Raw genomic sequence first — 24804 nt, forward strand, 5'->3', positions numbered from 1 at the left:
TAATTAGAAAAATGTAAAACAGTGAAATCAATGGGATAAAAATAGAATGGAAATAGACAAAGAAAAACTATCAGACTGAAAGATCAGGATGAGCAACCCCACCACCCAATATGAAGAAGGAAAGGACAAGAAAATTTTTTAAATATGAAAGAAAAGCTAAGAGATGTAAAGGATAAAATTAGAATTTCTAGTATTCATACAATAGGAGTCTCAGAAAAAAAAAGAAAAAGAGGTAATATTTGAAGAAAAAAAAAGAGATAAAGGGCATGGATTACCAAAGAGAAAAGAAAACCCTTATCTAGATACATTACAGTGAAATTTCAGAATATCAAACTACAGAGAAAATGTTAAAACTTCCTGAGTATAGCAAACAAGACAATAAAGAAAAAAAATTGAAGAAACAATAATAAATCAGGAAAAAGACAGGAAAAGAAGAGGGAAAATGAATAGATGGGAAAAATAGAAAACAAAGAGCAAGATAAGAGATTTAAACTCAGTTATATTAATAATCACAATATATGTAAATAGTCTAAACAACTCAGTTAAAAGGCAGAGGTTATGAGAATAGATAAAAAGCAAAATGCCACTATATATATTAAAGAAATCCATTTTAAATAAAAAGACACAAATAGGCTAGAAGTAAAAGGTTAAGAAAAAAAATTTAAAGGATAAAAAAGATATACTAGGCTGATGGTAATCAAAAGAAAGCTGGAGTAGCTATTTTAATATCAGCAAAGATTTCAGAGCAAAATTTTATAATAATGAAGAGATCAATCCTAAACATCTATGCACTTAATAACAGAACTCCAAAATACATGAAGCTTAAATGAAGAGAACTGAAAAGAGAAAGAGAATAATCTACAATTATAGTCAAAGATTTCAAAACCTCTCTCTCAATAATTGAGATAAGTAGATGGAAATCTATAGAAGAGATATGAACGTTACCAACCAGCTTGATAATTGACATTTATAGATACTTCACAAACTATAACAAAATGCTATTTTTCAAGTGCACATAGAACATTTAACAAAATAGTCCATTGCCTGAGACATGAAAAAAAACTCAATACATTTAATAATATTCTTTATGCAAAGTCTGTCTGATAAAATTAGAATTAAATTTGAAGTCAATAACAAAAATCAATCTGATAAACCATCAAATATTTGGAAACTAAAAAGCATACATGTAAATAACCCATAGGACAAGAAATAAAAATTGTATTTATATATAAAGTATATGTTAGCAACACACAATTGGAAATTGAATTTTTTAAAAATGATATTAAGTATTTAGAGATAAATTTAACAAAATCAGTGCAAGATTTAAACAGTAAAAACTATGTGATACATTACTGAGAACAATTTATTTTTAAGTAATCTCTATGCTCAATGTGGGGCTTGAACTCACAGCCCCAAGATCAAGAGTTACATGCTCTACCAAGCCAGCCAGGTACCACTACTGAGAGCAATTTTTCAAACTTTAAATAAGTTGAGAGATATATCATGTTCTTTGATAGAAAGACTGAATACATTAAGTTGTTAATTTTCCCCAAACTGATTGAAAGACTCAATAGAATCCCAGTCAAAATACCAAAAGAAATTGAAAAGCTGATTCTAAAATTTATAGGGAAGAATAAATAGCATAATGATAAAAGATTCAAATTACCAAGAAAATACACCAATTTTAAACACATATGTACCATATAAAATATCTTCAAAATATATAAAGCAAAAGTCAATAAACTATAAGAAGACATTGATAAAGTCTTCTAATATAGTGGGAAATTTCTGACATAGTCCTTTAAATTATTGAGAAGCCAGGAAAAGCTAGACCTAATTTTGCATATAATGTGTGTGTGTTTATATATGTATGTACATATATATACATATATATATGCATGAGAGAGAGGTACAGAGCAAGAGGAGAGATTTATATCTAATAAAAGGAAATATACATATTCACACACCCCAGACATTTATAAAAATGGATCAGGTACCATGCTATAAAGCAAATCTCAACAGATTTCAAGAAATAAAATCATTCTTAAGGGACTGGTATACATTGTGAAAATGCTAGGGGAAGATACGCTGTACAATATTTCCCACACTAATTCAATTATAGAATTCTTGCCTCTCTCACTTTTTTTTTCTTCACAGAATGCCTATTAATATACCAAGGACTTTCCTTCTTAAAGATTCATAGTCACCCTCATAAACATTATCATTTGTTTTGAGGCTTTTTTCTTAACCCCTTGACCTTTCCTCAACAGGCTTTAGAAGCTTGCAAAGATGCTGGCTTGGTGAAATCTCTTGGAGTATCCAATTTTAACCGCAGGCAGCTAGAGCTCATCTTGAACAAACCAGGACTCAAATATAAGCCAGTCAGCAACCAGGTACAGTTTGATGGGAGGTGGGAGGTGAGAGGGGGATTGTGAGGGGAGGGGGAGATTCCAATATTTACTTAACAGGAGAACCCTGGACTAGGAGTCAGAAATCTTGTGGTCACTCTACATATATCTCATTATAAGACCCTGAGAACAAGTCTTTTGACACCTCTCAATTTATGTCTCTTAAAAAAAGATTTGCAAGTTCAAATCCAAGCAAAAATAATCCAAAAAATTTTTTGAAGAAAAATAATGAGGAGGAACTAGATCTGCCAGATATTAAGATATACAGAGCACTTAAAATTATGTAAGATTAGTGTAAGAACCAACATACAAATTAATAGAAAATAAGAAATATCTTAGAAACAGGCCCAAGTGTAATAAAAACTTAATGTAGAAACAATAACACAAACTAATGGCAAAGGGATGAATTTTTCAGTAAATAGTGTGGAGGAAATGGCTAGTTATGTAGAAACAAATACAGATCTTTGCCTCATGTCCTACTCCTAGTATCTCTTCAATCAGGGGTTAAAGAAGAAAGAGGAAGTCCCTTGTGCATACTACAAAATGATTTTAGTTTTCTAGAGCTATAGATAGAAAATGAAGCCATGGGAAAATTACAAAAGAAATTGACATATTTAATAGCATAAAAACATTAAATTCTAAAATATTAGAAACAAAGAGCAAAAAATGGATAATTATAGTTTAAATATAATAGAAGAGGGGGATCATATCCTTATGAATTAAAAGCCTAATAAAAATTAATGAAAAATTCAAAGATAAAACACTAAGGCTCAACAGAAAAGTGAGCAAAAGAACTGTGAACAGAAATTCGAGAAGACAAATTGCAAGACTAGTAAACATATGAAAAATGTTCAACTGCACTAGTAATTACAGAAATTTAAATTTAAGTATTATTTCGCACTGTATATCAAATTAGCAAAGCTTTTGTTTTATTTTTTAATATAATGTTCCATATAAGCAAGTGATAAAGTGCTGGAAAGTACAAATTTGTTCAGCCTTACTGGAAAGCAATTTGGCAATAAGTGTCAAGAGCCTTAAAAAATGTTCACAGTCTTATATTCCTAAGAATTTATCCTTGTGAAAAAAAAAAAAATCTGAAAGCCTTTATGTGTATTTATCACAGTACTGTTTATAAAGGCCAAAAAAAATGGAAAGGAAACAACACAAATATGAAAAATTGGGGGAATATTTAAATAAATTATAAAACTCATGTAATGTAAAATCTTAATAAAAGATGTTCTTGTATCATTTTTGAGCAAAAGAGCAATGGCCATGATATTAAGGGGAAAAACCAGGATACAAAATGTAATTCAGTATTGATGTGAATGTATTATTTTAAAACATGCATAGAAAAAATATTAGAAAGAAATATATCAAAATACTAACTGTGGCTATCTCTGGCTATGAATGACAAGTGAATTTTGTTTTCTTCTTTATGCTTTCCTGTATTTTCCAAATCTTCTGTAACGAGCATATGTTACTTTTATAATCACAACAAAATACTGTTACCCACCTTGTTAAATGGGGATAATGATACTCTCTTCACCCTACTTCATAAAACACTAAGAAGCTACATTAAAAAAAATATTCTTAGGGTAAATATTCACGTATTGGAGTTATGGTTGATTTGTTTGCTTGATTCATTGTTTTTAGTAACTCAAAACTGTCTTGAGTTCATAACAGAAAGAATGAATTATTACCTATCATGACAATAGCCAGCTAAAATAAATGTGTTGCTATATATTTGAAGTATTACTTCCTAATTGACACCTAAGCCAACACTATACCATATGCTCTAAGGAGCAGATAGCAACAACCCTTGACTTCCTAACTGATCTCAATCTATCCCTTTATTCCTACTCTAACCTCACCAGCACGTCCTTCTCCTGCACCCCCAAGAATAATATTTTGTTATAAAAAGTTAAAATGACACATGTTTCTTCTTTCAAATATACAAAGGAGGATGGAGATTTTTGACCTCAGAATGAAAAATGGAATACGAATTTGACAGTGTGTCTCCTCATGCCAAGGAGGAAATACCCTGATATGTTGGCACAAGAATCATGAATAGCTTCACAAATGTACCCTGCAAGGGAAACAAGACATATCGGAAAATCATATCCCAAGCTTGTTCATTTACTTCATGGTGAATATACCAATATTCTAGAGATGGTACAGATCCAAGTGCAGGTCTACTGGCCACCAGCCATTACCCTGTGCCCTGGGTAGGACTACCTCTACTCCAGAGACACAAAATGAGCAGCTTTCCGTGCCCACATTCAAACAGCTTTCAGTCCAGGAACATGATGACATATTGTGGGCCTTATAGAGGGTGGGCATATTTTATATATAAGGAATACATACCTGAAGACCTTGCAAAATTCAAAATTCACATATTTAAAAACTAATTTTCCCATTAGAATAAATCTAAAGTATAATTTGCAGATTTTTATATTTTTTCATAGACTTTATGAACAAGGGCACATAAACTTTATGAACAAGGGCACATAGACTTTATGAACAAGGGCACTCTATACTCATTCTCAGAGCCTGAGCATTCCAAGCTTCCTTAGTACTATCCATGATGTCTATCTAAACAAATGTGTCTCCAGGCTCCATCCCTGGCTTAATCTCTCTGAAAGCCTTCCTGGTGGGCAATTTGTCAAGCAGTGTTTTCCATTCCTAATTCAAAGGAGACTGTGGATCTACCTCAGGCTATTTAATCTCACACACCTAACTCTACTAACAAATGAAGGGAGGGAGGTGGGGAGAAAGGAAAGATTTTCAAATTCTTCAGTTTTTCCTAACCCTATTCACTATGCCTAAATCCCAGGTGTCCTGATTTAGGAATCAATACATATTTTTTGAGTTTGATTTAATGCAGTGAAAATTCAACACGTTTTTTACAGAAAGACACAGGATGGGGTTAATGTCTTCCTTCACAGGTTCTGTCCAGCTTAACTTCACCTTGTGAGATTTTGATATCTGAAGTTCTGCACTACCAAATAGTGTTGTAAAAGCCCCAGACATGTCAAGACACTGTCAATGATGTCAATTTTACATAGTAAACAAGAAAAAGTAAAGACTACATCTCCACTGGCCCATCCACAAAGGGCTATAACCAGTCCCTAGCAAAAAAGGAAGCAAGCGTGCTTAGATATGCTTCTCCTGGGAAATTAGCAAGTTCCTGGGCAAGATGACATCAAGGTACTGTGACAACAGAAACCATCGCTACCTTCCACCTTAAACTGAGCATCCGGTGCCAGCATACCAAACAAAGATCATTCACTAGCCTGAAATGACCCCACCAGGCTGCAGTCCTTATAAAACCCCTCCTGTAACAGTCTGCAGCATCAGTAATGCTTCCTAAGACGCTGACTTTGTCCTCTCTGTATCATTATGTTTTCATTCAACAGTCATTGAGCACCTGCCTTATGCCAGGCACTTTGCTAGGTTCTAGGCATGCATACGTGACTAAAGACAGACACAACCCTTCCTCTTGGAGCACTAGCTGTCTAGTGGGGAGCACACATTAATCAAACAATCACAAAATCTATTGATAATTAGAAACTGAGATAAATGCTCTGAAAAGAAGGAATATGGTTCTCTGTGAGTTCATATGCATTTGGATCTTATTAGCTTATCCACTCCCACCCCCAGAATTTCCCTCACTGGTTGTCCCTTTAGTGATATGCCCTGGAATTTTTACCCAACAACTGTCTAAGCAAAGATTTATATTATATTATTTTAAGTTATGTTGTTGAGTTTATATGTTAACTCAAAAGCTTTTGTCGAGCAGATGTTTCTAGTATGTTGCCCAGGGCAACTCTCTATATAGTCCTAAATTTCAGTCACAGATATGTGCATATTTATTTGTTTTATTTCTAATTGTAATAGCCTTATTACTCATACCTTTTGTCACAAGCCATATGAAGTCCTTTTTCAAAGGGTAGGTTATAAAACTGTTTGATGTGTATATAAACACGCACATATATACATACAGATATATACATACATACTTCTACATATTTAATAGGCCAGAGACAAGCAACAGCACGCCAATCTGATTAGAAAGGAGCCCTTGTGGGAAAATGAAATGTTGTGTTTGGAATGAACAGGAGGGCATTAAAGTAAGGAATTCATACTTAGTTTCTAAGCAGTGGAATGACGTGATAAAATACATGTTTTGGAGAGACTCGTCTACCAATAATAGACAAGATTGGAATTGAAAAAGTAGAGAGCGATGTTGGAAGTTGGAGAGGGTAAAGGAAGGAAACACTAAGAAGTGTGATTCCTGCCTTATTTTAGTCTGTGTGTTACTTTCTAGAATTATTTAAGAAATGTTCCAAGGGGAAGAAATCCCACAAGTGTTTCTTAGGGTAAGGGAACAAGATTATATCAGGGAAAAAAAAGTATGTCAAATTAGAGAACAGAAAGAAGACCCACCATGAAGAGGCTCAGTTTACCTTCGCCACTTCATCAGTAGCATATCCTTGTGCCTTCTAGAAACAAAACTCATCAAATACTCACTATTCCAGACAATGGGATAATAAATATATGTTTCAATTATTTTAATTCAGCCTTGGTTGATTTTAATTTAAAAAGGTAAGAAAAGCATAGGTCAAAAATTACCATAGTGATTAAGAAGAAACTTTGAGAAGAACTTTGTGACACAAGTATTTTTAGTGCAGGAATCTTGCCAGTTATAAGATACTAAAGATGAACGTAGGCCTGCACCGGGTGGTGTAAAGAACTCTCGGCCAAAACGACAAAATTCATCTTTAGATTTCATGTTATACATGCTCTACCCCTTGTGAAATTATTCTTAGATACTTGATAGCTACAGAGAGAGAGCTTCTGCAACATGTCATTTCTATTTACGAAGACTGTAATCTGAACCTTGAGACTGTTTTTTTGTTATAGAAAATTGTATTCGCTGGAATGGTGACTGTAAATAATTAAGTTTGTTCCCTCGAAGTTTTAAACTATGATAACTTTACGAAATTGAATTTGCTCCCCACTTATTTTAGAATTACTCCACAGATGGTGACCTCACTAACCTTGTTTTAATTAATCTCACCAATAAACAATGAAAACTTCCTTGTTAGGAACAGTATTTAGCATTTGCCTCATTATCCATAATACTTGTAAATGGGTTTTATCAAAAAACTTTTTAAAATCTGTGTAAAAACTGCATTCCCTACAAGGCTTTAATTTTGTGCTCTGCTCTCCAATGCAACCATGTAGGTTGAGTGCCATCCATATTTCACCCAGCCAAAACTCTTGAAATTTTGCCAACAACATGACATTGTCATTATTGCATACAGCCCTTTGGGGACCTCTAGGAATCCAAACTGGTAAGCAATGCTGTATGTCTCTTCAGCAGTGTTTCCTTTGGTATAGAGTATGAGACTAATGTGAGTTACTTCATTGGCATGACTACATGGCTCTGTGATTTTAAGAAAGTAACAATCTTTTCGAGCCATTCTCTATATATACAAGTTGGAGCTAATGAAACCTTCCTCACAAAGGTGGTATAAGAATTGATTATACTGTATGTATAAATTACCTAACAGTGCCTGAAACATAGGAAATGCTCAATAAATGTTAGTTTAGGTATATTTGACAAAGAGTCTCCATGACCATATCCTGAAAATTTAGAATTTTTTTATCTCTGTATTCACTTCTGCTGTGATGTGTTCCACAGACTTAGGTAGAAATTTTTCTACATGAAGATGACTCTAAGAGTTGTGCCTCTGTTTCTTCCACTTTGGTTTTCCTGCCTTTCCCTGCATGCCTACTTCCAACTCAGTTCTCTCTCTGAAACCCGCAAAGAAATATTATTTACCCTCTGAAAGAGGAAGCTCTATCAATTTGCCTCTCTTTTTTTTTTTAAAGATTTTATTTATTTGACAGAGAGAGACACAGTGAGAGAGGGAACACAAGCAAGGGGAGTGGGAGAGGGAGAAGCAGGCTTCCCGCTGAGCAGGGAGCCCGATGCGGGGCTCGATCCCAGGACTCTGGGATCATGACCTGAGCCAAAGGCAGACGCTTAACAACTGAGCCACCCAGGCACCCCTTCAATTTCCCTCTCTTGATCTTTTCTTTTTATTTATCCATTTATTCATTTTATTGAAATGTAACTGACATATAAAATCTTGATCTTTTCATGCTAAAAGCAATTCTTCACTGAGTGCTCTGCACTCTGAGAAATTGGTTACAGGGGACCTCAAGTGTCCTGGTAGGTGACCAGGTGGATGGGGAGACAGAGGAGGAGGGTGATTGACTAACCATCTGTTCTTATTACTTGAGCTAAATATGATGCAGGTTTTGATTTTTTTTTTTTTTTTTAAGGGTGAGTCTATCTTCCCCACCTTTGCTAAGGGATGAACTTCTAAACGCACTGGGGGAAAAGTACAAGAAGACAGCAGCTCAAGTTGTTTTGCGTTTCAACATCCAGAGAGGAGTGGTTGTTATTCCTAAAAGCTTTAACCCTGAAAGGATCAAAGAAAACTTTCAAGTAAGAGAACTGCTTCTGGAAATGTAAAAAGTAGAGTTGTTTTGTTTGTTTGTTTGTTTGTTTGTTTGTTTGGAGAACTTCCGGTTCAGATTAATAAGAAACTTGCAATGCCTTCATATTTTATTTTATACCTGCTTCCCAACCCACACTCTGTATATTTGAATGTAAATCTGAATTTTCTGTATATCTGAATTTGAGACAGTTCCCAGCATTTGGGGGATTGCCTTACTGCTTGTACCTAACCCAGCTCCCTTATTTCTTCTGTTTCCTTACCTGTTGACTCTTGGCACCACCTACTCACTTCTCCAACAGAACAGCAGGAATGGAAGGTATAAAATTTGAAATTGATAATAGCAAACTTTCTGCCTCCTTAATGTCTCTGGTAAAAGTTAGGAACAAATTTGGAAATTATTGAAGAGGATCATTAGACTTCATGAATGCTAATTGCCTTTATTTCCCCTATAAATAATTTGTGATCAGCATCATAACTTACAGGTGAGAAGAGTGATTAGTTTACTCTGCTACTACTCAAGGCTAAACTGCTAGGTAAATACAGCCATAGAAAAGTACCATGCAAAATTAATTAATTACTCATCAGCTAATAATCTCAAAAAGTAAGTTGTTTGTCTCAATAATTTTATTTAAGAAAATATATAAATAAGTAGTTTAATAAGTTTAATAATCTCAAAAAGTAAGTTAATAAAAATGAGACAGGATTTATCCCCTCAGATAGGAGAATAATCAGAATATTGAATATGTACAAGAACAGGCACTTTCATATACTCCTGTTAGAAACATTAATTGGTATAAGATTTGAAGGAGCGGATGTCACTTTTCCAGATCCATCAAAATTCAAGCCCACATATCCATTTGACCCAACAATCTTGATACTATATTTACACATACATGCACACATATATGGATATTTACTAGAGCATGATTTATCATTTTTGAAAAAACCTGGAAACAATCTTCAGTAGAATCTTGTAAAACAAATTATATTTGTACAATGAAATATTATATAGCCTTTTAAAATAATAGGGTGAAAATATAAGTACTGCCACAGGAAGATATTCATGATATTAGACAATTTATCTTCAGAGCTTTTTTGCTACCACGTGACAGAATGCAACTCAAACTTACCAAAGAGAGACATGATTTATTGGGCCATATAACTGGAACATCCATGGATAAATCAGGCATGACCAGGCAGGGGTATTCAAATGATTTATAAAAGGACTGAGTTCCCTTCCTCCCTCCACACTCCCCCCTCCCCCCTCAACTTTCTCTGTCTCTACATGGTGACACAAACAGTCCCTGACAGCTCCAGGCTAATCTATTACTCATACTCAGTGAAGATGATCACAGGTAAAGGCTTCTGTGAGGATCTCTATCAATCCCTGATTGTCCCTTTGTGGGTCATGCACCACTCCCATATTAATCACCGTATCCAGTAAGATACTTTGATTGGCCCCCTGGGCTACAACCCTATTCCTGTGCTGGAAATGAATTCATGTGACAAACAGCCCTCCTAGATGGTGGAAGATAAGTTCATAAAAGGAAAAAGGGGATTCTGTTATTAGCAAAAAGAGGAAAGAATGATAAACAGTTATACCACTACGGACAGCATTTTAACATTTAACAAAATACCTCTTATTTTGTTCACACTGTTTTCAGCCATCTTAAAAGAATAAGCTATCTAGACGGCTAATGTGTTAGTTCATCAAAATTTAAGACAAGTTTTGATGCACCTGAGATAAATATTTTTATGGATTCAAAATTTTACTGTTCAGAAAATGAGAGTGGTTACTAGTAGTCTGTGCAATGGAAGGTTAAAGCCTTTGGACTTTGTTATTTAGTGAATCACAATTTTGTAGTAAAGGTACTATCATTCTCCTTAAAAATTTTATTGCAACTATTTCTGTTATAGTCAATATATTTCCATAGTCCTGATAATAAGGAAATGGAATTCAGAGGTTCACATACCACAAGAAAATATGAAAGAGATATAAATCTATAAGGAAAATGGCAGTGGAAATCACAGCTAATTTCCACTCTATAGGGTTTAGACTTGCCCTGTAGCCACAAATTTTGTTGGGTATTAAAACCAAGAATTGACAAAATAGAAAATTATTCTCTTTTAGAACTAAGGTAAAGTAAACCTTTAAAAGTATTTTAAAAGAATGGGAAATGTCCACAAAACATAAAGGGTAAAGGGAAAATTAAATATGTTTACAATAAAAGAAGAAAAAGTCATAGAAATAAAAATCATGTAATAAAAAGTTAAATCATAAATTAAAAACAACTATATAAAATTAAAGGTAAGAATGAAGAAAATTAAAAAGCAGGATATTTTTAACATTAAAACAACAAAAAATCAAATTTTACCACCCACTATCTGCCTTGTTGCCATCATCCACTGACCCCCATTCCTTGAAGGTTACTCACTTTCCCTCTCTCCAAAACTATTCCCGTCACAATTCTTAGTGAATTCAACATACATATGGATAGTCCTTCCAATAACGTGGCCTGATATTTCTTTAACCTCCTCCCCCACAATGATCTTGTCCTATATATTTCATCCACTAATTCTCATTATTATTCCTTGGAAACTGCAGTTACTAATACCTAATAACTCCTTCATACCCCTCAAAAATCCCTCTCTCTCTCCTGCATTATCTCTCTACTACATAACTCCCATCAACATACAAATATGCTGTAACCTCCAGTCTTAAAAGGTAAAATCCAATCTAGACTCACGTTCCTCTCCAGCTATTATCCAGTTCTTTCTTTCTGTTTACAGCAGACACTTAAAAGAGAATTCTATTCTCACTACCTCCAAGTCCCTTTCCCCCACTCTCCCTTAAACCCATTGAAACTAAGCTTTCACCCTGACACAGCTCTTGTCAAGTTCACCAATGACCTCCACCTTGCTAGATCCAATAATCACTTCTTTGTCCTTGTCCTAGTAGATCTTTCAACAGCATTTAATACAGTTAACACTTTCTCTTTCTTGAAATCTTTACTATAAGAGAAGCAGATTGGGGTGGGGGGCGGGGGGGCAGAATATCAGGTACTTAGTTATGTGAGATCCTGAATAAGTGAATAACTTAGGATAATTTGTGTCATAAAAAATGAAAATCAATCCACATAAAATAAAGAAAAACATTGCATAGAAAGAATGGAGGGAGGGAGGAAGAATTTGGAAGTTTACCTTAAAATTAAAACTGAAGGGGTGCCTGGGTGGCTCTGTCAGTTGAGCATCCAACTCTTGATCTCAGCTCAGGTCTTGATCTCAGGGTCATGAATTCAAGCGCTATATTGGGCTCTATGCTGGGTGTGGAGCCTACTTAAAAAAAATTAGAAAATTATGAAATAATTTTAGTTATTTTATAGTCAACAAAATTTAGGTTACAGTTGTATATGTGTACTAAATCTTAGAAGAAACTTAAAAATACGCTTGACAAAATTGCATGATAACAGAATGTGATGTTCTCTACTTCACAAAAGTTTTTGCTAAGTGATCATAAAAAGAATAATTCTGGTAAAATTTCACAGAACTTCATCTGAAGATTATAAATCCTTTGATTTTTTTTCCAAATCACACTCTTTTGATATATCTACTGAAGTAGACTTTAACTGCATCAGATTCCTGTTTGAAAAACATTTTGCCTATAATTAAAGCAAACCAAGATCACTTTCATTGACTTCATGAAATCCTGCATTTTTGGCAAGATTTACAACTTCACTTTACATTATGTATTCACTGGAGTAAGAAAATGAATCACCAATACTTAAAAAGTGGACCTAATGTTAAGCAAAAAGAAAGTTTGAGTAAGGATTTATTTTATAAGTGATTGGTCATTCATGACTGTTTCTATGTAATGCAAAGTTTTGATTCACAATCTCATAAACTCAATACTTGAATAATAATCAAAGAAAAGCATTCCCTGAAAAGAGTACTTGGACAAAATCCATGGGGGAATGATTAGGTAAATAGTGTTACAGCTATACTATGAATGCAGTGATTAAATTAAAGTCAGTATTTTGTCAGAAAAGATCACCGAGACATATTATATGAATGAAAAAAAGTTGCAGAATAATAAAAATATGATACATTGCATTTTGTTCTTAGTGTGTTGGATGTTTGGAAGGAATGTTTGGGAAGAAGAATAGGACTGTAGTGGTGGGTAACAAGAGGGCCTTTCATTTATTATTCTATGCAAGTCCATATACTTCTGTAGTGTTTTAATTCTCACAAAAAAGCATATATTTATGTATCACTTATATAATTAAAATTTATAAATATAAATTACTAAAATAAAAGTTAAGGGATAACAAGTTAAAACAATACAGTAAAAGAAGATCATTATAAATAAACCAAATGTTAAAAATGTAAATAAGCTAAAATAAAATATTAAAATGTTAATAAAGGACAATTATAAAACCAGAGTATAAAATGTACAAGCTAAGAAAAAATAATGAAATTGTAATAGATTTAAAAGGTAGAAGACATTAAAAATGATGAGAGAAATGTTTAAGAGGATAAAACAAAGCAAATTAAAAGTTAAAAAAATACATAAGCAAATTTAGAGACTAAGGAATATTTTTAAAAACAAACGCACAAAGGCCATAGTCCAAAATCAGAGGTTTAGCATCTCATCCAGACACAATAAAAAATTCTTCACTCTTGGAATTTTAGGTGTCCTGAACATATGTTGTTGCAGTGTATTTGGAATGTCCTGCAAGATGGCCCCAGCAGGATTGTCTCAAAGTCAAAGAGCAGAACAGAAGAACCCCAACTCTGCATGGGGATGTGACCCCCAGCACCAGCCCAACTTCTCTCACATTTGCAGATATTCATAATTTTATTTTTTAATTTATTTTTATTTTTAATTAATTTATGTATTTAAATTCAATTAACCAACATATAGTACATCATTAATATTCATAAATTTTTGACATAAAAATCTTTTATGTGTATGTCACTAATAATGGAGCTTCAACATAAATGAAGAACTAAAAGGAAATATCTGACAGAACTGAAAGAAACTAACAATTATTTTTTGTATCAATTTTTTATTTACATTCTAGTTAGTTAACATACGGTGTAATATTGGTTTCAGGAGTAGAATTTAGGGATTCATCACTCATAACACTCAGTGTTCATTACAACAAGTGCACTCCTTAATGCTCATCACCCATTTAGCCCATCCCCCACCCATCTCCCCTCCAACAACCCTCAGTTTGTTCTCTATGGAAAAGAGTCTCTTATGGTTTACTTCTCTCTCTCTTTTTCTTTTCCATCCCCTATACTCATCTATTTTGTTTCTTAAATTCCACATATGAGTAAGTCACTTGGTATTTGTCTTTCTCTGACTGACTTATTTCGCTCAGCATAATACTCTCTAGCTCCATACACGTTATAGCAAAAGAAGAGATTTCGTTGTTTCTTATGGCTGAGTAATATTCCATTGTATATATATACCACATCTTTTTTTTCCATTCATCAGTTGATGGACATTTGGGCTCCTTCCATATCTTGGCTATTGTTGATAATGCTGCTATAAACATCGGGATGCATGTATCCCTTCAAATCAGTATTTTTGTATCTTTTAGGTAAGTATCTAGTAGTGTAATTGCGGGATCATAGGGTAGTTCTATTTTCAACTTTTTGAGGAACCTCCATACTGTTTTCCAGAGTGGCTGCACCAGCTTGCATTCCCACCAACAGTGTAGGAGGGTTCCCCTTTCTCCACATCTTCGCCAACACCTGTTGTTTCCTGACTCATTAATTTTAGCCATTCTGACTGGTGTGAGGTGGTATCACATTGTGGTTTTGATTTGTATTTCCCTGATGATGAGTGATGTTGAGCATCTTTTCATGTGTCTGTTGGCTATCTCTATGTCTTCTTTGGAAAAATGTCTGTTTTTGTCTTCTGCCCATTTTTTAACTGGATTATTTGTTTAGGTGTTGAGGCCTTTATATATTTTGGATACTAACCCTTTATCAGATATGTCATTTGCAAATATCTTCTCCCATTTTATAGGCTGCCTTTTAGTTACATTGATTGTTTCCTTCAATGTGCAGAAGTTTTTATCTTGATAAAGTTCCAATAGTTCATTTTTGCTTTTGTTTCCCTTGCCTCTGGCAACATATCTAGAAAGAAGTTGTTATGGCCAATGTCAGAAAGGTTACTGCCTGTGTTCTAAGATTTTGATGGTTTCCTGTCTCACACTTAGGTCTTTCATCCATTTTGAATTTATTTTGTGTATGGTGTAAGAAAGTGGTCCAACAAATCACCATTTTTTGAAGAGATGATCTTTTTTCCATTGGATATTCTTTCCTGCTTTGTTGAAGATTAGTTGTGGGCTCATTTCTGGGTTTTCTATTCTGTTCCATTGATCTATGTGTCTGTTTTTGTGTCAGTACCATACTGTTTTGATCACTATAGTTTTGTAATATATCTTGAATTCCTGAATTGTGATGACCACAGCTTTGCTTTTCTTTTTCAGGATTGCTTTGGTTATTCAGGATCTTTTTTTTTTTTTAATTTGGGGTCTTTTGTGTTTCCATACAAATTTAAGTATTATTTGTTCTAGTTCTGTGGAAAATTATATATTAATAGGGATTGCATTGAATGTATAGATTGCTTTGGGTGGATTAAACATTTTAATAATATTTGTTCTTCCAATCCATGAGCACAGAATGTTTTCCCATTTCTTTGTGTCATCTTCAATTTCTTTCTTAAGTGTTCTCTAGTTTTCAGACTACAGATTTTTCCCTCTTTGGTTAGGTTTATTCCTAGGTATCTTATGGTTTTGGGTGCAATTGTAAATGGGATTGATTCCTTGATTTGGAGAAAGATTTCTCTTTCTGCTGCTTCATTATTGGTGTATAAAAATGCAACAGATTTCTGGGGCGCCTGGATGGCTCAGTTGGTTAAGCGCCTGACTCTTAGTTTTGGCTTAGGTCGTGATCTCAGGGTTCTGAGATCAAGCCGGCATTAGGCTCCTCACTCAGCGCAGTCTGCTTGTCCCTCTCCCTCTGTTCCTCCCCCCCCACTCATGCTCTGTCTCTCAAATAAATAAAATCTTAAAAATAAAATAAAATCAAAAGAAAAAAGAAATATAACAGATTTCTGTACATTGATTTTGTATCCTGTGACTTTGCTGAATTCATGTATCAGTTCTAGCAATTTTTTGGTGGAGTCTTTCAGGTTTTCTACATAGAGTGTCATGTTGTCTGTAAATGGTGAAAGTTTGAGATCTTCCTTGCCAGTCTGGGTGCCTTTTATCTGATTGCTGAGGCTAGGACTTCCACTACCATGTTAAATAACAATGATGAGAGTGGACATCCCTGTCTTGTTCCTGACTGTAGAGGAAAAGCTCTCAGTTTTTCCTCATTGAGGATGATATTAGCTGTGGGTTTTTTGTATATGGCCTTTATGATATTGAGGTATGTTCCCTCCATCCCTATTTTGTTGAGGGTTTTTATCAAGAATGGATGCTGTACTTTGTCAAATGCTTTTTCTGCATCTATTGAAAGGATCATATGGTTCTTATCCTTTCTTTTATTAATGTGGTACATCACATTGATTGATTTGTGAATACTGAACTGCCCTTGCAGCCCAGGAATAAATCCCACTTGGTCACGGTGAATAATTCTTTTAAACATGTTCATAAAAAAAAAGAATGCTCATAAATTTTTGAAGGGTTCCTGCTGCTGGTCCCATTCCCTGATCCCAGGCTTGACCCATTTTCTACCTTCAATAATGTCTTTTATTTCTGTTATTTCAGATCTTTGACTTCTCTCTCACTGAAGAAGAAATGAAGGACATTGAGGCCTTGAATAAAAATGTCCGCTTTGTGGAGATGCTCATGTGAGTATGGGGGGACCATTCACCAAGTACTGCCCAGGGGTATTGGATTATACTAGGTCCATAGAAATCACAAGGGTAAAGGCCAGTAGGCAGCATGTTCTGAGTATTAAACAGGTCTGGGTAAATTACATTTATTCCAGGAACTTCCTACAAGCTACAGTTTTATTAAAAATATTTCTGGCATTTATGACATCTCATGACTTAGGTTAGAGAATGGCAGGCTAAATACCTGATGAGAATTAAGTCATAGTGTATATATGTTAATACAACAGCAACACAAATATTCTAACCTATTTATTTTTTCCTAAAATTCAAAGTGCTGCACAATTTCGAGCAAAGTTATTAACAAAAAAGAAAGAGACATGGGGACATAGTAGAAAGAGTACCACATTAGAAGCTAAGAACCTAGGGTTATAGGCAAATGCTTGCCTGTAAGATGTGGAGCTTCTAACTTCACCCATTAGCTGACTTCCCACAAGCAAAATTCCTTACACTCCTTCAAAATGTTGCTAAATTCGGCTAATCAATTGAAGTAGCCCTTTATTCTCTAAATAGTATGGGGCCTTTAAAATAACAAAAGACTACAGTTCATATATATATGGTTCTCATATATATATATATATGGTTCTCATATATATATATATATGTATATATACACATTTTTTCTTTTTATTCATTACTATTTCCAGTTCTTGAAATCACCTGGATAGTAATCTGTTTGTAATCTCTCTAAGAGAGCATTTGGAAAATGCTCATTAGGGTAGTTAATATAGTTTGAACACTTATTTTATTGTTCCCACTATTTCTCATGAGTCAAAAAGCACACTGACTATGCTAATATTGAATTACTAAATCAATTTCTGAATTAATACAACAGCCTCCTTATGTGAATTTTCCAGGGCAAAACATTATTTGATATCAAAAGGTATTACCCAGCCTTGGAAACAAAAAGGTAAACACAAACACAGACCTAACCAACACTTACTGGTTAATTAATAGCTCTTGAAGATGAACTATTACTATTGAATAAATATCATTAAATTAAGAAGAGATAGTAAGAGACAGTCAAACCACTAATGTACTGATTTTTTTTACAGTTAGTTGGTGACAATATTTAGTTTGAAATTTGACATATTTAATACCTAATTCCCACAACACTGGAAAAATAACTCATAGGAAATAACTAGAAAAATCAGCAAGGAGAAACAAACAGTAGGCTTCATTTATCAAAAAAAAAAAAAAATGTACCATTCTCTGTTTTTCATCCAGTTGATCTTTGACATTGAAGAGCCTTTATTTATTTTGTATTTTAATTTAAAGCTCATTAATACTTGCAGAGAACTGAATCTTAGACATGGTCCATGGCAGGTACAAGACACACCAATCCTTTCTTATTGACTGTTCCATCACTGTTGTTTAAGGGATAGGTTCATTATCATCATCATTATTGTGGAAACTTAACTTCACTGATCACCTTTCTAGATCTCAAACTTTCAATTCGCAGGAGGTCCAGTGAGAAGGGCAGGTAAAAACTCTGAGAAGAGAGTGATAATGATGGGTAATAGAAATGTGAAGAGAAATGCTTATGTGGATCGTTGACATGGAAGGCAGCCTGTGTCAAAACAGCAGAGGGGAGGAAGGAATTGAGACAGGGCATGAAAAACCACACAGGCATTGCTCTCACCTCATGTGCTTTTGTTCTGAGCAAAATGTTGGCAGAGAGACCTTCCAACACACACACACACACACACACACACACACACACACACTTACCCGAGGGTGCTGTCCAGGGCTTCAGTAACAGATGCTGGCTTGAGGGAAAACAGAAGAGATTGGGTGAGAAACAGAGAGGGAATGAATAAGGGAGAGAGGGAGGGATCAGTGAAATTGTTGAAGGAGGCTAGTAATACGTACAGCTGTGCAACATTTGCAGTGAAATTTTTCCCTTTGGGGAATTGTTTTCACAGGTGGTGTGATCATCCCGAATACCCATTTCATGATGAATACTGACTTCATAATGCTCCTGAACTGATTTTTCCCTCCCATGCATGCCAGAACCTTGGGCTGGGTGGTTCCCCCAGAGGAAGAAATTTAAAAAGTTTTACTGTCTTTAGATAAATTGGTGATGTTAACACGCTTAAGTTTTGTGCAGTATAAATGACTTTGGCTTAGGTATATGAAGAAAAAAAATATGTTTAAATCTGTTGAAATAATTGTTTGGAAACTATAAGCTAATATTTTATTGGATCAAGGTCTTTTGGGTCCCAGACAGACAAACATTAGGCTTTAGAAAAGACTGCAAAGGCAGTATATGAAGATAAATAACTCACTGCCATTGGTAGTCTGAGTTCCTTACTTTAGCAGTTAACAGGGCAACAAAGAGGGTGGTGAGCTAGTGCATGCCAGTGTTGGCAGTGACTTTGATGATTTGGACCATTGACTGTGACACAGACACAGCCAAGATAAGATCCACACATGCATTATTAATAAGGAAGTGATTTGCTGCACCTTGTGTAAAGAGAAAGGGCTAAGCATAGAAAAGTCTTAAAATAGAGCTAATTAAACACCACAGTGGTCAGCAAAGACATAATGATTTGGTTGTTGTTTGTTTCCATCCAATGTGGGTTCATTTAGCTTTTACCTAGTTTGAGGGATGGCTAATTGCTGGTTCTCTCTTGCATGCTTTCAAGGGCCTGAGAATGAACATAACTGGTGATCCATTCTTACACTGCCTATCACTCTTGCCCTACTCATCATACATCCACCATTATGTGAAGTAGCTTGAGACAATCAACAGACACAAACCCTGAATCATAAAGTAATCCAAAGATGACTATTTTTTTAAGTAGGCTCCATGCTGGGAAACCAGAACTCATGACCCTGAGATCAAGAACTGAGCTGAAATCAAGTCAGATGTTTAACTGACTGAGCCACCCAGGTGCCCCCAAAGATGACTATTTTAAAAGAAGGCATTTAAAAAGGAGGCTTTAGGGGTCCCTAGTTGGCTAACTTGGTGGAGCATGTGACTCTTAATCTCGGGATTGTGAGTTCAAGCCTCATGCTGGGTGTAGAGATTACTTAAAAATAAAATCTTTAAAAAAAAATAAAATTAAAATTAAAAAGAGCCTTCATAAAATTATTATACTTAGGACTTTGAAAGTGTTATTGGGATAACTATGTGAATTTCAAGAAAGTAGCAAGTTTGAAAGAACACTGGTAATATTACTATATGTATATTTTTAATTTTTAAGTAAGAACATTATTAGAATTATTCAGTAGAGATATACCAATTGTCAATTCAACTGGAGCAATGTATTTTTTTTCATTCATATTAAGTCATTTTCATTGCGCAAGAGAGTTCTTCAAAAATTATGTCTTTCCAAGACCAATTGCTTACAGATAATCTTCAATGACCTGAAAACATACATTTCTGAGAAATCAGCACTTTAAGAAAATTTGATCTCACTGTATGCACTGATGCCAATGTAATGCTGTTCTCTGGAAAATATTTTGTTTACAAGAAATAATAAAATGTGATGATTTATTGAACCACTTGAATCTCCACTTTGTTGCTAAAGGTAGGGGGAGGGGAAGAATAATCTGAATTCAATTCAATTAAAAGACTTTTGATTAAGTTCTTACTGTACATTTAGCACTGGTAAAAGGGAAGAAAAGGGGGTATCATAGTACAAGAACAGAAACTTAAGCCCTGTTCCTGTTATCAAACTTCTTCAACGTATTTCAGGGGGCTGGTGTGGAGGAGGGACCATACATTTCAAACCATTTTTAAAAGACAGTCATTGGGAAAGAGTCCTACCATTTTTAAGGGGAAGAATATTTCTAAAGATTAGAGGAGGGGAACCCTATCTTAGTTATACAGAGATGAGGGGGAAAGAGTTGAAGACAGAAAACAGGAAGTCCAGGAAAGAGTGACAGTCTGATATGAGCTTCTGCATTTCACCTCTCCCTCTGCTCACACCCCTCACAAGCTTCCCATCTATTTTGGGATGAATTATGTCCTCCCCCCCCCAAATTCAAACCTTAAAGTCCTAGCCCCTAGCACCTCAGAATGTGACCTTATTTGGAAATAGGGTCATTGCAGGTCATTGCATATATAATTCGTTAAGATGAGGTCATAATGGAGTAGGGTGGTTCCTAATCCAGTAAGACTGGTGCCTTATAAAAAGGGGAAATTTGGACACTAACAACATATAGGGAGAACACCATGTACAGATCAAGACAGAGATCAGAGTGATGCTTTAAATTATTTGTTCCTTATATAAAACAATAACAAACATAAAAGAACTCATTGATAATAATACAATAACAGTAGGAGACTTTAACACACCATTTACATCAATGGACAGATCATCTAAGCAGACAATCAGCAAGGAAACAATGGCTTTGAATGACACACTGGACCAAATAGGCTTAACAGATATATTTAGAACACTCTCTCCTAAAGCAGCAAAATACACATTCTTTTCACGTGCACATGGGACATTCTCCAGAATAGGTCATGTACTAGGTCACAAATCAGGTCTTAACAAGTACAAAAAGATTAAGATCATACCATGCAACTTTTCTGACCACAACACTATGAAATTTGAAGTCAACCACAAGAAAAAATTTGGAAAGACCACAAATACTTGGAGGTTAAAGAACATCCTACTAAGAATGAATGAGTCAACTAGGAAATTAAAGAAAATTAAAAAAAAAATACATGGAAACAAATGAAAACAGGAACATGATGGTCCAAAACCTTTGGAAAGCAGCAAAAGCAGTCCTAAGAGGGAAGTATATGGCAATACAGGCCTACCTCAAGAAGCAAGAAAAATCTCATATAAACAACCTAACTTTACACCTAAAGAAGCTAGAAAAAGAAAAGCAAACTAAGACTAAAGCCAGCAGAAGGGAAATAATAAAGATTCGAGCAGGAAAAAAAAATGATACAGAAACAAACAAATAAAAAACCAGTAGAACAGATCAATGAAACCAAGAGCTGGTTCTTTGGAAAAATTAGTAAAATTTATATACTCCTAGCCAGACTAATCAATAAAAAAGAGAAGGTACCCAAATAAATAAAACCACAAATGAGAGAGGAGAAATAACAACCAACACCACAGAAGTACAAATAATTATAAGATAACATTATGAAAACTGGGGAATGTGGGTGGCTCAGTAGGAGCCCCAAGACAAGCTCCCTGCTTAGCCAGGATGCTGCTTCTACCTCTACCTCTCCCTCTGCCTGTGTCTCCACCTGTTTGTGCATGCTCTCTCTCTAATAAATAAAATCTTTAAAAAAAAGAAAATGTTATGAAAATTATCTGCCAACAAATTAAACAACCTGGAAGAAATGGATAAATTCCTAGAAACATATAAACTACCAAAACTGAAACAGGAAGAAATAGAAAACTTGAACGGATTGATAACCAGCAAAGAAATTGAATCAGTAATCAAAAATCTCGCAACAAACCGAAGTCCAGTATCAGATGGCTTCACAGGGGAATTCTATCAAACATGTAAAAAAGAGTTAATATCTATCATTCTCAAAGCATTCCAAAATATAGAAATGGAAGGAAAACGGGCGCCTGGGTGGCTCAGTTGGTTAAGCGACTGCCTTCGGCTCAGGTCGTGATCCCGGAGTCACGGGATCGAGTCCCACATCAGGCTCCCTGCTCAGCATGGAGTCTGCTTCTCCCTTTGACCCTCCTCCCTCTCATGCTCTCTGTCTCTCATTCTCTCTCTCGCAAATAAATAAAATCTTTAAAAAAAAAAAAAAAAAGAAATGGAAGGAAAACTTCCAAATTCATTCTATGAGGCCAACATTATCCTGATTCCAAAACCAAAGACTCCACTAAAAAAGAGAACTACAGGCCAATATCCCTGATGAACATGAATGCAAAAATTCTCAATAAAATACTAGCAAATTGAATCCAACAGTACATTAAAAGAATCATTCACCACAGTTGAGTGGGATTTATTCCTGGGCTGCAAGTGTAGTTGAATATTCGCAAATCAATCAAAATGATACACCACATTAATAAAAGGAAGGATAAGAACCATACGATCCTCTTAATAGATGCAGAAAAAGCATGTGATAAAGTACAGCATCCATTCTGGATAAAAACCCTCAACAAAGTAGGGCTAGAGGGAACACACCTCAATATCATAAAGGCCATATTTATTGCAGCATTATCAACAATAGCCAACTCCCCCCCCCAAAAAAAGCAATAACCAAATTATGGAGAGCCCGAACGTCCATCAAATGATGAATGGTAAAAGAAGATGTGGTGTGTGTGTGTGTGTGTATATATATGTGTGTATATATATTTACACATATATATATACAATGGAATATTTCTCAGCCATAAAAAGGAATGAAATCTTGCCATTTGCAACAACATAGATTGAACTAGAAAGTATTCTAAGAGAAATAAGTCAGTCAGAGAAAACAAGTACTATATGATTTCACTTATATGTGGAATTTAAGAAACAAAACAAATGAACATGGCGGGGGGGGGGGGGAGAAAGGCAAACCAGGAAACACTTTTAACTCTAGAGAACAAATAGGGTTAATGGAGGGGAGATGGTAGGGGGATGGGTTAAATGGGTGATGGGTATTAAGGAGGGCACTTGTGATGAGCACTGGGTGTTGTATGTAAGTGATGAATCACTAAATTCTATACCTGAAACTAATGTGACACTGTGTATTAACTAATTGGAATTTAAATAAATACAAATTGGGACAGCCACTGTGGAAAATAGTATGGAGTTTCCTCAGAAAGTTAAAAATAGAACTACCCTACAATCCAGCAATCCCACTACTAGGTATTTACCCAAAGAACACAAAAACACTAATTCAAATGGATACATGCACCCCTATGTTTATAGAAGCATTATTACAATAGCCAAGATATGGAAGCAGTTGTAGTGTCCATCAGTTGATGAACAGATAGAGATGTGGTATACATATACAATGGACTATTATTCAAAGAATGAAATCTTGCCATTTGCCAAAACATGGATGGAGCTAGAGAGTATAATGCTAAGTGAAATAAGTTAGAGAAATACAAATACCATGTGATTTCACTCATGTGGAATTTAAGAAACAAAACAAATGAGCAAAGGGAAAAAGAGAGACAAACCAAGAAACAGACTCTTAATTATAGAGAACAACCTGATGGTTACCAGAGGGGAGGTGAGTGGGGGGATGGGTGAAAAAGGTGATGGGGATGAAGGAGGGCCCTTGTTGTGATGAGCACTAGGTGTTGTATGGAAGTGTTGAATCACTTATATTGTACACCTGAAACTAAGATAACACTATGTTAACTAACTAGGATTTAAATAAAACTTTAAAAAATAAATAAAAATAGAAATAAAAAAATTATTTGTTCCTCAAGTGTTGGTGGAATTTACCTGAGAATTTCAGCTCTGTCAATAAAGAGACTGAACATTTTCTATTTCTTCTAGGATCAACTGCAAATTCGTCTTCTCAAAATTTATCAGTGTCATATAATTTAGCAAGTGTAAATATATTTGTTCATTTAGTCAACAAAGGTTTTTGTGTGCCACTCTTTGGGCTCCATCCTAGGCAGCTGGGATACATCAGTAAACAAAAGTCCCTGAACTCTCTGCCTTTACACTCTTGGACTCTTCCAATCCCTTTAGCTTTCCAAAACCTGTGCTTACTTCCCCCTTTCCATTCTTATTTTGTATGTCTATCTTTTTTTACTTTTCCTATTACCTAATTAGTAGTCTATCAAGTTATTTCTGCTTTCTTCTGGATTTCACTTAGAGCAAATCTCCCAAAGGAAAAGAAAATTCATTAATTAGTTCTGCTCTTTTTCAGTTTCTTAATTCATTAATCTCTTTTTTTTTTTTTTTACTGATCTCTTGTCTATTTTTCTTACCTTGTCCATACACTTCTAACTTCTTAAGTTGAATACCTATTTCATTGATTTTTTTTTTTTTAGTTTATCTTGGTTAGTAA

At 34.7% G+C, this 24804-nt stretch overlaps 1 protein-coding gene across 1 annotated transcript in view; it reads left to right on the top strand.

The window, feature by feature from the left end:
* AKR1D1 (aldo-keto reductase family 1 member D1) overlaps nt 1-20360 on the top strand; it is a 43794-nt gene extending 23434 nt beyond the window's left edge. The window contains exons 5-9 of the mRNA XM_036079763.2: nt 2271-2393; nt 7656-7765; nt 8763-8928; nt 16729-16811; nt 18779-20360. Of these exons, the coding sequence (XP_035935656.1) occupies nt 2271-2393; nt 7656-7765; nt 8763-8928; nt 16729-16811; nt 18779-18821 (525 nt within the window). The 3' untranslated portion in view covers nt 18822-20360. The remainder of the gene's footprint in view (nt 1-2270; nt 2394-7655; nt 7766-8762; nt 8929-16728; nt 16812-18778) is intronic.
* Nucleotides 20361-24804: the final 4444 nt, after the last annotated feature.

Source organism: Halichoerus grypus, chromosome 12 (genome assembly GCF_964656455.1).
Source record: "Halichoerus grypus chromosome 12, mHalGry1.hap1.1, whole genome shotgun sequence".
Classification (NCBI taxonomy): Eukaryota; Metazoa; Chordata; class Mammalia; order Carnivora; family Phocidae; genus Halichoerus; species Halichoerus grypus.